This window comes from Vombatus ursinus, unplaced genomic scaffold, assembly GCF_900497805.2.
Source record: "Vombatus ursinus unplaced genomic scaffold, bare-nosed wombat genome assembly UNPS02015030.1, whole genome shotgun sequence".
NCBI lineage: Eukaryota > Metazoa > Chordata > Mammalia > Diprotodontia > Vombatidae > Vombatus > Vombatus ursinus.
Window position 1 is genome coordinate 2,141,432 of NW_020954808.1, and position 14,046 is coordinate 2,155,477.

At 60.5% G+C, this 14,046-nt stretch overlaps 3 protein-coding genes across 4 annotated transcripts; 2 read left to right on the top strand and 1 right to left on the bottom strand.

Moving 5' to 3' along the window:
- The first annotated feature begins 1,050 nt into the window (after positions 1-1,050).
- On the top strand, positions 1,051-3,676 carry B9D2 (B9 domain containing 2). 2 transcript variants are annotated; one of them, XM_027845839.1, is made up of 4 exons: positions 1,051-1,191; positions 1,852-1,941; positions 2,536-2,661; positions 3,097-3,676. In XM_027845839.1, exons 2-4 carry the CDS (start codon positions 1,854-1,856, stop codon positions 3,402-3,404), a joined length of 522 nt encoding a protein of 173 aa, XP_027701640.1. In that variant the 5' UTR covers positions 1,051-1,191; positions 1,852-1,853; the 3' UTR covers positions 3,405-3,676. The 2 variants fall into 2 exon arrangements, with proteins under 2 accessions (XP_027701640.1, XP_027701639.1); XM_027845838.1 differs by having other exon boundaries at positions 1,055-1,191; positions 1,717-1,941.
- A 2,010-nt stretch (positions 3,677-5,686) lies between these two features.
- Positions 5,687-9,077, top strand: TGFB1 (transforming growth factor beta 1). The gene is made up of 7 exons (XM_027845922.1): positions 5,687-6,047; positions 7,117-7,265; positions 7,362-7,479; positions 7,842-7,919; positions 8,047-8,191; positions 8,496-8,649; positions 8,739-9,077. Exons 1-7 carry the CDS (start codon positions 5,702-5,704, stop codon positions 8,895-8,897), a joined length of 1,149 nt encoding a protein of 382 aa, XP_027701723.1. The 5' UTR covers positions 5,687-5,701; the 3' UTR covers positions 8,898-9,077.
- A 2,918-nt stretch (positions 9,078-11,995) lies between these two features.
- On the bottom strand, positions 11,996-13,934 carry CCDC97 (coiled-coil domain containing 97). The gene is made up of 4 exons (XM_027845923.1): positions 13,596-13,934; positions 12,950-13,216; positions 12,742-12,871; positions 11,996-12,523 (listed from the first exon to the last, which is right to left on the bottom strand). The coding sequence occupies exons 1-4, from the start codon at positions 13,900-13,902 to the stop codon at positions 12,319-12,321; spliced, it is 909 nt and encodes a 302-aa protein (XP_027701724.1). The 5' UTR covers positions 13,903-13,934; the 3' UTR covers positions 11,996-12,318.
- Between the last annotated feature and the right edge of the window lie 112 nt (positions 13,935-14,046).

Sequence of the window (14,046 nt, forward strand, 5' to 3'; positions counted from 1 at the left end):
ATATCTATCTAATCTATTCATCCATCCATCCACATCTATATCTATGATCTATCTCTATTTATTCATCCACATTTATCTATCTCACCCCTCTATATTTCTTTATCTATCCATCCATATCATCTATCTATTATCTATCCCTCTATCCACCCATATTACCAGTCTGAACATGTAATCCCTCAGCAGAATGTAATGTCCTTGAAGGCAAGCGACCTATTACACATATATGATCCTGGTTTCATGTTTCATTTTTGTCCTTTTAACACTGGTGCCTTTCTCACTGCCTGGAACACAGGAGACACTGAATAATAAACGCATGCTGATTGATTTTTTTTTTCAACTTAGTGATTGGTTATTTTATTCTCCAGCCGAATGGGATTGTTTCAGGGATTGTTTTATTTTTGACCTTGCAGCCCCAGTGTCTAACAAGTCAAGCCAACAAGCATTTAGTATTACAAGAGGCACATAGTAGGTACTTAACAAATTCGGCCTGAAATGGATTGGATTTCTGGGTCTGAGGCAGGGGGATGGCTACACTGAGAAGGCGGTTTCCAGTAGATCTGACAGGTGCTATGTGAGCAGAAAGTGGTTTTACTAAGAGTGGCAGGCTTGGGTTTTCTTCTTGTTTACTTGGAATACAAAGATGGAATAAAGTCGGGTTACACACTCAATATGGCCGCACGCTGACGTCCACCTGCCACACCCAATATGGCACCAGGGTACCATTACTGCCTTCCCCCCCTCCCCCCCCCCCCTGCAACGTTTCATGAAAGAGGGGGGAAGAGAGCTTGTTAGACATAGCCCCCCCCCCCAGCTCCTTAGTTACAGACCAATCAGCACCAACAATGGGGTGGGCGCAAGGGATCTTGGAAGGGAGAAGACATTAGTCCGGCTCCATCACCTTTCGTAAGGACCAATCAGGCACACAAGAAGGGAAAGTGAGGGCTTTCATTATCGCCCCACCCTATTCTATCTGAGGCCCAATCAGCGGCGAGCAAGGCGTGAGCGAGGGGAAGGCGGGAGATACCTACTGGTCCCGCCCCATTTCCCCTCCGACGACCAATCAGCGACGCGAGGGCGTGCACGAATGCCGAGGAGGGAAGACAGCGAGCTTCTGTTGCCAGAGCAACGGTCTGAGCAGTCACCGGAAGCCGTCGAGCCTGCCGACGGTCCCGAAGTCTTCAGGTTTCTCGGGTAAATTAGGGGCAGGGGAGGCGGGGGCCGGGCGCCGAGAGACACGGGGACGTGTCCCTGTAGAGCTGTGCTTGCCAGAGAAACGGCGCCTGCGCGGGGACTGGAGCCGCGAGCATTTTGCTTCACTCCAGTGATACTGCGCATGTCTATTTGGAAGTGGGGGCGGGACTAGACCTCGGGGGCGGGGTTAGAGGCGATGAGGGGCGGGGCTACGGGGTGGGAGGAGTTATCGAGTCTGAAGATAATAGCTAGCACTTATATGTATATACGTATATGCATACATGCATACATATATATCGTTTTAAGGTTGGCAAAGCGCTGTAAATTATCTAATTTAACCTCACAACAACCATGGAAGGTCTGTGCTATTATTATCCCTATTTTTAAAGCTGAGGAAACTGAGGCAAACAGAGGTTGTGACTTGCCCAGGGTCACACAGCTAGTAAGGGTCTGAGGTTGGATTTGAACCCAGAGCACTGGGTCCAGTGTTCTATCCACTGAGCCACTTAGCTGAACATTTTACAGATGAGAAAACAGGCCCAGAGAAGGGAACAAAGACCCAGAGACATGTCTGAAGTCAGGAAGCCCTTTGGTCCCTGCTGAACTCCAAGGGCTTCCTTCCTGGGGTCTTCTGACATTTCTCTTCTCCTCTCCGCGGAGCCATGGCTGAGGTCCATGTAATTGGGCAGATCATTGGGGCAACAGGTTTTTCTGAGAGCAGCCTCTTCTGCAAGTGGGGTGTCCATACAGGTATGTGTGTGGGGACAACCCAGCCTCATCTGCTCAGATCCCTGGGGATTCCTCTGTACCCTCCCCTTTCCCCCAGGAGGGAACTTGACTCTCCTTGACCTTCCCTGTCTATGCAGCTGGAGAGAGGATGGGATGAAGGGGGGGAAGTCCTGAGGTCCTCTTCCTGATTCTTCAGACTACACCCCCAAGCTGTGTCTCCACAGCAGAATCCCTGCCCACCTAATGGGTGGCTGGGAGCCTGTTCAACTCCAAAGAGGCCTAGACCCCCCTCCTCTCCTCCTTTCCTCTGGGAGTGTGAGAGCCCTTAGCCTGGGTGGGGGGAGATGGGACATCTGACACAGGTCTGTGTCCTACAGGGAAGCTGCTGACCTTCACTGGCCTTCTTTTTGGTGAGATTCACCTTGGGATTGTAGAGGCAGAAGGGACCTAGAGATCTCAGCCAAGAAGCTCATTTTACAGTAGAAGAAGCCCAGGCCTACTTAGGTTACTGGTGGGCTCTTTGCAGTGCCAGGGTGGCACCTCCCCTTAACCCATGACCCCCTTCCTCCTAGTCCATCCTTCCCCTCAGAGCCCCTTTCCTTCCCTCATTGGCAGGGGGAGCATGGAAGCTGCTGTCAGGTGCTCGGGAGGGCCAGACACAAGTGGACACCCCTCAGCTGGGCAACATGGCCTACTGGTCTCACCCAATCGACCTGCATTTTGCCACCAAAGGCCTACAGGGTAAGGTCAGGGGCCCCAGGCTTGGGAGTAAGTGAGCAGGGAAGGGACAAGCTCCGAGAAACGCCTTTGGCCGGGGGAGAGGAGGCTCTGTGCAGCTCAGGGAGCAAGGGAGCCCAGGGCTGGACTCTGGGGCTGGCGAATCCCACCTGGGCCCCCAAAGACTGGGAGAGCTGAAGAGAAAGACAGAAGAGACCCAGAGAGAGTCTGTGTTGTTTATTAGGCCTGACAGAGACTTGTCATTTCTGGGTCCTGGTCACAGTGTGGTCATCATTGGTTGGCAGGAGCAGCTTAGGGTGGGAGTCCCCTTGGGGACTAGGGGAGACCCATGGGGTGGCTAGTGGTCTGAGCAAAAGCGTGGAAGGGAGCCAGGAGCCCAGGGCTTGGGAAGGAGGGCTGGAGCACCAGGCTGAGGCAGGCCCTGTCTCCTCTCCCCAGGCTGGCCTCGGCTGCACCTGCAGGTGTGGTCTCAGGACATCTTCGGGCGCTGCCAGTTGTCTGGCTACGGCTTCTCGCACATCCCCAGCAGCCCTGGGGCCCACAGCCTTGACTGTGTGACATGGCGCCCCTTGGGTGACTGGCGAGAGCAGCTGGCGAGGGCCTTCGTGGGCGGTGGGCCCCAGCTGCTACACAGTGACGTGGTGTACTGTGGGGCCGACCGATACCGGCTCCACACGGCGGCGGGGGGGCACCGTGCACCTGGAGCTGGCCCTGATCCTGAGAAACTTTGCCCGCTATGGGGTTGAGTGCTGAGTACCTCGGCCAGCTCCCAGCTCCTTACCCCCTCCCCAATTCCCCATCTAACTGTCCTCCTTTCCCTTCCTCTTTTGTGTTGGTCCCCAGGCTCCTGCGCTCAGCAGTCAGTCATCAGACTCGTGCTGAGCTTTGATTATGTGCCCGGCACTGCCCTAAGGAGGCCTTGGGGGGTATCAGGAAAAAGCACGGCCCTGCTCTCCAGGGGCGTCCATGCCAATGGGGGCGACCTCATGGAAAGAAATACACGAATTGGTATATACAAGATTCCTACAGAGCACAAGCATCTCGTCTCTGTCTGTCCCCTACTGTGAGACCTTGGAGTTCAACCCCTTGGGGGAAACTGAGCCCAGGGACACCCCGTTGAGTGACTGAGTTCAAAGGAGCCTTAGAGACCCTGGATGCTCTTTGAAAATGGGGACACCAGGTCCATAAAGGGAAAGGAGCCTGCCTCAAGGGGCCCTGGGCCCCCGCCATCTTCCTTAGGCCCACTTCCTGGACTCCAGCTTCCTTCTCGGCCTCCCGGCCTCCCGGCCTCCCGGCCCCTCCTGGCCTCTCCCCGTGTGCCTGCAGCTCCTTCCCTCTTCCCCCTCTCCTTGGTCATTCCCCTCAGTTGCCAGGCTGTCTTTGGAGCTCCTCTCCCCTTGTCTCCTGGCTTCCTCCCCTCTCACCTGACCCCTCCCCCCAATAATCTCTGCGCGTTTTCTCTCCTCCTCCTCCCGTGTTTTCTCTAGTTTTTCTGCAGTGCCTCACCCGGTGGAGCTCTGTACTCTAGGCTTGCTCCCTGTCCTCAGAGAATCCTCCGTCTAGTGGCGCAGGGGATGAGACCCCAAGGCTTCCAATCCCTCGTCTGTCCTGCCCCATCCATCTATCCCCCCCCCCGAAGCCTGCCATCCCACCCCGTCATTTACACCCCTCCCCCACCATCTCTTCCTCCTGACCCCTTCCAATAAGTGGCCCTGGATCGGAGGCTGAGTCCGTCCCGGGGTCTGAGTTGGGGGGGGTGGGGAGTGGGAGAGCTGGACCGGGGCCAGTAAAAGGGGCAGCACCCACAGCGCGTGGCGGGGAACTCCTCACCCCCACCCCAGGGGGGGAAGAGTCCGTACGCCCCGCTCCCCTGGCGCTGGGAGAGCCCCGGGTGAGTTCTCCCGGCGCTTCGCGGCCCCTCCCCATTGCGGCCAGGGCCTGGGCAGACGCCCGGGCGGGGGGGGGGGAACCCCTAGCCCAGCCCGCTATTCCCACCCCGCCCCCCATTGCCGGCGTGGGGGAAGTGAGGACGCCGGGGTCCCGGAGGCGGGGCGCCATCCCCCGGCCTCCGGGCTGCTGGTGATGGGGGGGGAGCCGCGCTTCCCTCCCTCCCTCCTTCCCCTCCTTCCCCCCGCCTTTCCTCCTCGGCCCCCGCGCGCGCTTCCTGGGTGGGGCCGCAGCCGCTTCAAAAAGCTCCGAAGCCCGGACCCGGCTGCCCCGCCGGAGCCGCCGCCCGCCCCCTGCCCCTGCCCTCCGCCACCCCCGAGCCGAAGCTGCGTTCCCGGGGGGCGCCCCCCGCCCCGTCTCGCCCCGCACAACCGCCACCGCCTCGCAGCCCAGCCCCGCCCCGGCCCATGCGGGGCCCCTGGGGCCGGCCGGGACCCCCCCGGCTCTAGCGGGGCCCGGGTCGCCGGCCCCAGCGGGAGGAAGGAGGAAGGACGAGGAGGAGCCGGGGGCCCAGGAGCCGCCGTCTCCAGAGCAGCCGCAGGAGCCGCCGCCGCCGCCGCCGCCACCGCCGCCGGGAGGAGGGGAGGAGGGGGGAGGAGGAGGAGGAGGAGGGACGGGACTTGTTGCCCAGAAGTTGAGACTTTCTCACCGGCCGAGCCGGAGAGCGCCCTGCCTGCCCCCGGGAGCCAGGGCCACCGCGCCCTGGACGCTCCGGACCCAGCCGCCCGCTCCCGCCTCCCCTCGGGACCCCTGGCCCCTCGCACCCAGCAGCCCCCGAGGAAGCCTTCCCCGCCTGCCTCGCCCCCCTCCCAGAATCGAGGAGAACCCGCGTAGACCCCCGGACCTTTCACCCTCGAGGCAGTCGGCGACTCCTGGCCCCCCAGCGCGCTCTCCTTAGACGTTCTCACCGCCCCCGCCCCCCCCAGTGGTCACATCTCCCCTCCGGTCTCAGGCACCCTCCCCTTCCAGCAGACCTCCCCGAAGAGCCTTAGATTTTTCCCATCGGGGATCCCGAGCCCTCCGGGGCTTCGAAACTTTTCCCTTCCCCGCCGCCGGCCCCGAGGCCAGCGCCGCCGCAGCTGGTGCCTCTTCCTCCATGCCGCCCTCGGGGCTGCGGGCGGCGGCGGCGGCTGCCCTGGTGCCGCTGCTGGCTCTCTTGCTGGCCCCGCCGCGCCCGGCTGCGGCCATGTCCACCTGCAAGACCTTGGACATGGAGCTGGTGAAACGGAGGCGCATCGAGGCCATCCGCGGGCAGATCCTGTCCAAGTTGCGGCTGGACAGCCCGCCAGCCCAGAGCGACGTGCCTCCGGGCCCGCTGCCCGACGCCGTGCTCGCCCTCTACAACAGCACCCGGGACCGCGTGGCCGAGCCGGGGCCCGAGGCCGAGACCGACTACTACGCCAAGGAGGTCACCCGGGTCCTCATGCTGCCCCAGAATCCGGGTGAGCCCTCTGGGGGAAGCGGGCGCCGCGAGGCTCGGGAGGGGGCCACCTACGGGTAGCATGAGACAAACACGCCCGGGTAAACGGGGGAGCCCCGGCCAGACCCACGAGGGCGGCCACACGCCGTGGGCGGGGCGTCCCTCTGCCGGCCGGGAAACCCCGGAGTCCAGCCCCTGTCCCTCCCTCTTGCCAGTGGCCCCGGGGCAGGGAATCAGCGGCTTGGAGCCTCGGGGGCAGGAGGGCGAGCTGAGACAGGTTCCAGCCTGGGTCGCCCGCTTTTGGCCCGGCCCTCTCGGATGCCGGTCCCCACTGGGGCTGACCTTGACCCTTGGCTCTGGGGAAGGTTTCTCACTTTCTCTCTTGGGCCTGGGGACTTTTGCTGCAGGGCAGCGAGGGGCTCGGCTTGGCTTGCTTTTTCTCCCCACTCCCGGTCCCGTTCTCTGCATCCTGGCCTCTCTGTCCACCTCTGCTCTCCCGCCTCCTCCTCTGAAAGAGCCCACAGTTTGGAGTCTGAAGACTTGGGTTCGAATCCAGATTCTTCCACTTACGGGCGGCGAGGCGGGATAATCCTTTCCAGCTTTCCACTTTCTAGCTACCCAGGTTGCATTGGGCGAGTCACTTATCCTCTGGAGCTCCTCAGTTTCCTCGATGGTAAAAGGAGAGTTGAACTACAGAATCTCTAATGTCCCATCATCCACGTCGAAATCTAAGTTCCTATTGGACCCCTCGTCCTCTGGCTCTCTCCTCCTACATTCTGGTCCCTTGGTCTCTCTGGGGCTCAGGCCACCCAGGGACTGGCTCTGTGGTTTCTGAATTGGCTCAGCCACAGAAAGAGCTGTTTGGAGGGCCTGGGGGGACACCATATCAGGAAGCAGAAGGGAGGGAAGGGGCCTCCTATCCCAAGACATCTTTTCAAGCTCCCAGTGTGTATAGGCCCCTCGGCTCCAGCCTCCCACCATCTTTTCTCAGGCTTCCCTTCCATCTCTCCGCTGAGGCAGGCGGGCCCTGACCCAGAAAGGCTGTCCCAGGCTGGCTTCCCCTGATTGCCCTCTCCCTGTCTGCCCCCCAGATGCTGAGAAGACCCCCCACAGCGTCTACTTCCACTTCAACACCTCAGAGCTCCAGGAAGCCGTACCCAATGCAGCTTTGCTCTCTCGAGCTGAGCTCCGGATGCTGAAGATCAAGTCAACAGTGGAACAGCACGTGGAACTCTATCAGGTGAGCCCAGGCTGCTGGGGCTTGTGGGGCTGGCCAAGCCTGTGGGGGAGGCCCCCTCCAGGGCTGCCCTCTCACTTCCCTTCATCCTCCTCCAAGAAATTTGGCAACGGTTCCTGGCGCTACCTGACCAGCCAGCGGGTCCGGCCCAGCCAGACTCTGGAGTGGCTGTCCTTTGATGTTACCAGTGTGGTATACCAGTGGTTAAGTAGCAAAGGTGAGGTTGGGAAAGGCAGAGGGAGGTGGATGCTCTGGGGAGAAAGAAGAGGGGGGCTTCATGGGCCCTCCCCTTTCAGTGAACATTCCCATCCATGAAAGGAAATGCAGGCCAGAGATCATCATGCATGCACCCATAGAAATAAATAGGAATGAATTCATTTCAGTAGGAGAATGTAGTTACAGATATTCCCTTTGCCCCCTTGATAATCCTTTTTACCCTGGCGAGGACTTGGTTGCCTCAGGTTAGGAACCCATGCTTTCTCTAGGTGGTGTCCCCTAGGACCCTAGACCTATCCCTTCACCTTCCCTGTGTACCTGCCCACCCCCTGCCTCACCTCTCTCTCTTCTTGGGGCTCCCAGAAAAGACTGAGACCTTCCGCCTCAGCGCCCATTGCTCTTGTGACCAGAAAGATATCCAGCTACATATGGATATTAGTGGTGAGTGGTGATTGCCCCATCTGGGAATCTGGGGGGAGTGGAGCATCTCTGGGGTCAGAATCTAGCCACCTCCCACCCCCAACTCCTGTGGCTTTGGTCTCACCTCTGTGCCTCCTCCCTGGATCAGGTTTGAACAATGTCCGGGGGGACATGGGAATTATTCAGAACCAAAATCGTCCTTTCCTGCTGCTGATGGCCACCCCCCTGGAGCGGGCACAGAACCTTCATAGCCCCAGGCACCGAAGGGCCCTGGACACTGACTACTGCTTCAGGTGAGAATGACTGACCTCTGTCTACTGTGAACCTGCCTCTGGCTTCTCCCATCTCCCCTAACCCTTGTAACCCTCCCCTCCACCTGCTCCCTGCTCCCACCTCTCCTCTTTCCATCTTCTAACTCCTGACCCTCTGACTCCTCCCCAGTTCCTCTCATCTCTGCTGGATGCCCCATCTCCTTCCTGACCCCTGTGTTGCCCAACCGCTCTCCCCTGGCTGTCCATATACCCTTCCACCGTCTGTAACTCCTTGACCACAGCTCCCCTTTCCTCTGAGCACTCGGGACTCTCCCCCTCCCTCTAGCTCCTCGGAGAAGAACTGCTGTGTTCGTCAGCTCTACATAGATTTTCGGAAGGACTTGGGCTGGAAGTGGATCCATGAGCCCAAAGGCTATCATGCCAACTTCTGCCTGGGGCCCTGTCCCTACATTTGGAGCCTAGACAACCAGTACAGTAAGGTGAGCCCTAGCCTAAGGGGTAGGGCTGGAGGTGGAGGAGGCTGCCTGGGCCCCGTGGTCCATGAGTCTCGTCATCTCCCTCCTTGCAGGTTCTGGCCCTCTATAACCAGCACAACCCTGGTGCGTCAGTGAATCCCTGCTGTGTGCCCCAGGCCCTGGAGCCTTTGCCCATCGTCTACTATGTAGGGCGGAAGCCCAAGGTGGAGCAGCTGTCCAACATGATTGTCCGCTCCTGCAAGTGCAGCTGAGACCCTTGCCCTGATCCCCGGGGACCCCCCGGCAGGCCCGGCCCCCTCCCCCCACTCCTCCCCAAGCTGGCCCCTTATGGGAGGGGGAGAGGGACCTGGCCTGGGGTGTGTGTGTGGTATTTAAAGGCCACCTGGACCCCAACCCCCTGGGGCCCGATTAAAGGTGGAGAGAGAAACTGGGATCTGTGTGTTACTGAGGGCACGGGGGAGCTGTTTGGGATGGGGAGCTGGGGGCACGTCTCCACTTGTCTGCCTTCCTTGTGCTATGTCTCCCTCTGCCTAGTTGTCTCTGCATCCTTACCCCGCCTCTCTTGCCCTATCTCCCTCCCCTCTTTGTCCTCATCAGTCTTCAGCTTTCTCTTTTGTCCCTCATCCATCTTTCCCTGAAGCCTATATTCTGTCCATGTCTCTAAGCCCAGCCCCCAGCCAGGACTCCTTATAGAGAGCTTCCTTCCCAGTGTGGGGGCTGAGGGATCACCCCCAGCTGAGGGCTGGTGCAGAGGGCATGAGCCAGGGGCCAGGCTGGGGGAGGTAGGGTCTCCCAAGGCCCAGGACCAAGATTCTGAGAGTTTGCTCCTCCTCCTTCCCCCAGCTACTTCTGATGGGGGGGGTGGGTAGCAGTGTTGGTGGTGGGGGAACTGTGTCAGGACTTGTTGGGATAGGGGCTGAGTGTGGAGGTTGGGCAGGAAGGTGCACAGACTCAGACATATGAAGGACCCCCCACCCACCCTAGACACACAGCTCTGACATAGATACTGTTCTGTTCCCCAACACCCCGCCCCCAGCATAGACTACAGAATGGACATCAAACTCTGGTCAGAGATACCCACAGAATGAGAGCTGGACAGATTCAATGAACATGGACGTTCAGATGTGTCTCATTTGTGTACACACACACACACACACATACTAGTGGAACGCCTCTGTCTTCCTCCTAGCCGCTCCCTCTGCCCCCAGGCTTGAGCTCTCGGGCCAGGGATGCCCAGTGAGCTGGCAAGAGGAGGGGGCTGGGCCTCAGGGGTGCCCGCCCTGCCTAGTACAGCCGAGAAACTGTGTAGCTAAGCACCTTCCCCTTTCTGGAGAGGTGGTGGGTGGGGGGAAGCCCCGCCCCTTTGTGTGCCACCCTGGCATCTCCAGAGCCCCTCCTCCTTCCCCATTTCGCACCCGGGGCCCTGCCCCATGCCTGACTCGTGCCTGCCAGGGGCCCCTGGCTGGGTGGTCAGGCTAAGTCAGGGCACGTCTGCCCCATGCCTAAAGTTGCTCGAGGCTGGGTGTATGGGGGATGGGGGAGAGGAGGGCTACAAAGGTGGTTGCTCCCCCAAAGGCCCAAGTCCCTCCCCTGAGGCTGGGGCCGGAGGGAAGTGAAGGGGGGCATGCCTGGGTTCCGGCGTGGCTTCCTGTCCAGCCCCCACAGGGGCAGGAAACTGAGGGCGGTAGGGACCTTTCCTGTCTCTCCTTCTGGTCTTAAACAAGGGCTTGTCACTGCCCCCACCCCAGTCTCCTTCCCTAGGAGCATGTGTGAGTTTTTAGGGGGATCAGGGCGTCTCAACTGAGTTTCTGCAAATTCACATCTGAGTGGGTGTATTTGTGTCTTGGAGTTTGGGTGTTTTCCCTCCTGCTGGTGTGTTTTGTGTTGTCTGTGGCTTGGGGTGTGCATTTGTGTGCCCACCCCTCCTTCCCCCTTCCCTGGGGCCTCTCTGCCTGCCACGGTGGCAGGCGGGCGCCCGCGGGCAGGGGCTGCGGTGGGCGTTGGCATAGAGCCCAGCCCACTGTATAAATATCCCCAGGCCTGGTGTGTTTACATGGTACATACCCTGGGGAGGGGACCCTGGGGAGGGGGGTCTGGGGAGGCACTAGCCAGCCCAAGATACTCATCCTCTCCCCAACTCCTTTCTCCCTGGTTTGGGAGAGGAGACACAGAGCCCCAGGGTTGGGACGGCTGGGTCCCTGAGGGGGCGGCAGGGGGCAGCCCAGAACACAAATATTTTCTCTGACTCTAGAGCCGTGGGCGAGACAGGGCCTGGCCCAGGACGCAGACGCAGACTCACTCCCCTTAACCCCCACAGGGAGAGACACAGACAGACTGACCGACCCACCGACCCCCCAGTCCCCTGTGGGGACACCAGCCATCCCCTGACCTGGAATCACCCAGCCTGTTCCAGGAGAGAAACCAGCTGGGGTGGGGGGAGACAGCAAGAGACAATGGAAAAAGCAGCAGATAACAGGGAGAAACAGATGGAGACGGGAAGACTGGTCTGAATAGCCTCAGAACCAGGGCTAGCCACAGGAGAGATGCAGGGAGGACCATCCCTTGGCCCCCTCCCCCCAACCCCCAGGCTCTAGCCCTGTTCTAGCCACACATGGAGTCAGGGGTAGGGTGGATTGACGGACAGGGTCTGGGGAACAGCACTCTCCCTCTCAGTTCCCTGCATTTCTTCATTGGCATTCTCTGCTGGTAGTCCGAGCCTTGGGCTAGCAGCTGAGAGGCTTGGGTTTTCTGAATTTTGTCCTCTGGGGCCTCAGTTTCCCTCTCTGGTCCCTAAGGATGAGCACTTCGTGTGTCGTCGTCGTGTGTCTCCTTGTGACGGAAGCTATTGGGATTTCATCTTAGCCTGTGTGTGGCCACTCCTGCAGGTTCCTACCTTCCTGGGAATCCCATCACTTTGCCCCTGCCCCCTTCCCCCCAGCAGGCAGAAGGATAGGGGTGGGGCATGTCTCCCCAGTCCTTACTCACCCCACTTCCCCCTGTGACTCAGCAGGAAAGCCCCACTGGGAAAGGGAGAAAGGGAGGGGGGAGACAGCTAGGTGGTCTCCTTCCCATGGCTTCAGATGTCTTAGGAGTTCCAATGCCTCTTCCCCCAAGGGTTTGGGGGAGGAGGGAGGGGGAATCTAAAGCTTCTTTTCCTTTGGGGGAGGGGGAGCCAGGGGCCTGGGAAGGCAGGACGCCTGGGTTCCCACACAACGGGCTGAGTCACTGGGGTCATCTGGGTCCCATTAGGCACAGCTAGCCTGCCATCTGAGCCCCCCACCCAGGCAGGCCGTGGGGCTGGACTTGAAGGGGGAGGGGAGGGGGAAGGCAAAGGATGACTCAGGGCCCATGATAACAGGCTGCAAGTATTTGGGGAGCGTAAACAGGGCAGGAGGAAGTGAAGGAAGGGAAAGTTGTGGCTGTGGTTGGGACTAGAGGGGAGCTGGGGGCTGGCCTCTTTTAGCAAACTCCATTCCTCAGGAGGCCAGTTCTGTTCTGAGTGCCTGACAGGGTGAGCTTGACAAAGATGGGGCTCAGGGGCCTGAAAGGAGGAGGGAGCTCATGGGGGAGAGCAGACAGTGAGGGGTTCCAGGGTGCTGCCCTGGGGGCCCACAGAAGCACCAAAGGCCTCGGTTCCTCATCGGTCATGTTACAGGTGGGGGAAGGCTGTGCCTAGCAGAGGGCGCCCCCTGTTGGGGGCCGACGGCCAGCGCACCGGGCCCCCTCCTGGGTGGGAGACAAGTGGGGGCCCCGGTCCCAGTCCTCTTCCGGCTCTGTGCTCCGCGCCTCCCCGGGTTCCTCTTCATCAAAATAGCGTTCTTCCTCATCCCGAGCCACAATGTCCAAGTTGTCAAACTCCGGATTGTCATCCACCTTACTGCAGTGGGGAGATGGGGGGAGTTAAAGGGGGTCAGCAGGCTGGTCCCTCTCAACCCAACCTCAGCCAAAAGGAGTGGGGGACATTTCAATCAGCAAAATGGGGGCTCTACTACTTGTGTTCCCGACCTCTCCAAGCCCTAAAGTGTTATAAAGATGGAGACCTACTCATACAGAGCTTCAGTCCCCTGGGGAGGGCGGCGGGCATGACAGACCCACCTGTAATCAAAGTCGCCATCTTTGCCATCCAAGAAGCGCTGGTGCATCCTGCTGGTGAATTCCTCCCTCAGGATGACCTTCTCTTCTGAGTCAGGGACCCAGGCCTCCTCCTCCTGTCCGGGCCTGGAATCTGTTGGACAGACCATTCAGGTGGTGGGTGGGGCCGCCCTGTGGAGCCTCCCCCAGCCCCCCAGGCCCCCTCTCTCACTTTCCTCCTCCTCCTCATCTTCCTCCTCCTCATCTTCGTCCTCCTCCAGGCAGGCCTCTTCCTCTTCCTGCTGCTGCAGCAGCCTTCGCTGCAGCACCCCCTCCTGATAGGACTGGAGGAGCAGGTCCGCCAAAGGGCAGCCATCGGGGGCCAGGGTCTTTGGGGAGCGGGCAGCCAGCTCCTCCTCACTCAGGTACTGTCCAATGTACTGCTCATATAGCAGGGGCTCCCGGGCTCGCATCTGCTCATCGCTGAAGTACTCCCCACCTGAGGCACAGCAGGACACAGGCCAGGTCCATGGGCCGTCCCCCCTCACTCTCCCCACAGTCCTTCCCCTCGAGGGCCCCCACTATTCCCTGTCTCCTTCTCGGCAACACCCCCAGTCTTCCAGCTGGGGAGAGGAGGGAGACACAGTATGTGAATCTCTTAGAACATCGGGATGGGCGTCTGTTTTGTGGGCAGGGGCCTAGGCCTGTCTGTGTGCATGTCCCCGGCCCCATCCCCATTCCAATCTCTGTCCCTGTCCCCATCCGTCTTCAGCCATGGCACTGGCCTTGGTTCCATGGCCCCATCCCCATTCCAATCTCTGACCCCGTCCCCACCCCTGTCTGCCAGCAGCTCCGGCCCTGCTCCTGGCTCTCCGTACCCCGGATGAGCTCCTGCAGGGCTGCGTATCGCCTGTTCCTCAGCCGGGTGCGGGAGGCCCGGTCCCTGCCGGCGCTCCCCCGCAGCACCTCGGCGCAGTAGAAATCGGCCCGGTAGTCCCCGCGCAGGTGCTGGAAGCAGGCCAGGTGCTCCTCCCGGAGGATGCTCCGGAACCGCTCCAGGAAGACCAGGGGTTTGTCCCGGTAGAGGCGGCCCAGGATGGCCACCTTCTCCCGCTCCGTGAAGTCGGGCTCGTCCTTCTGCTGGCTCTGCACGGGGATGCGGCTGCCGGCCACGGCGCGGAGCATGGCCCGGACGCCGGGGTCCTCCTGGCCCTCCCCTTCCTCCTCCTCCTCCTCCTCCTCGGCCTGGGCAGGGCCCTGGCTCTGGGGGGCCTCAGGGGGCTGTGCCCCGCTCGGCTCCCCCCAGTGCACGGAGCCCCCCCCCCAGAC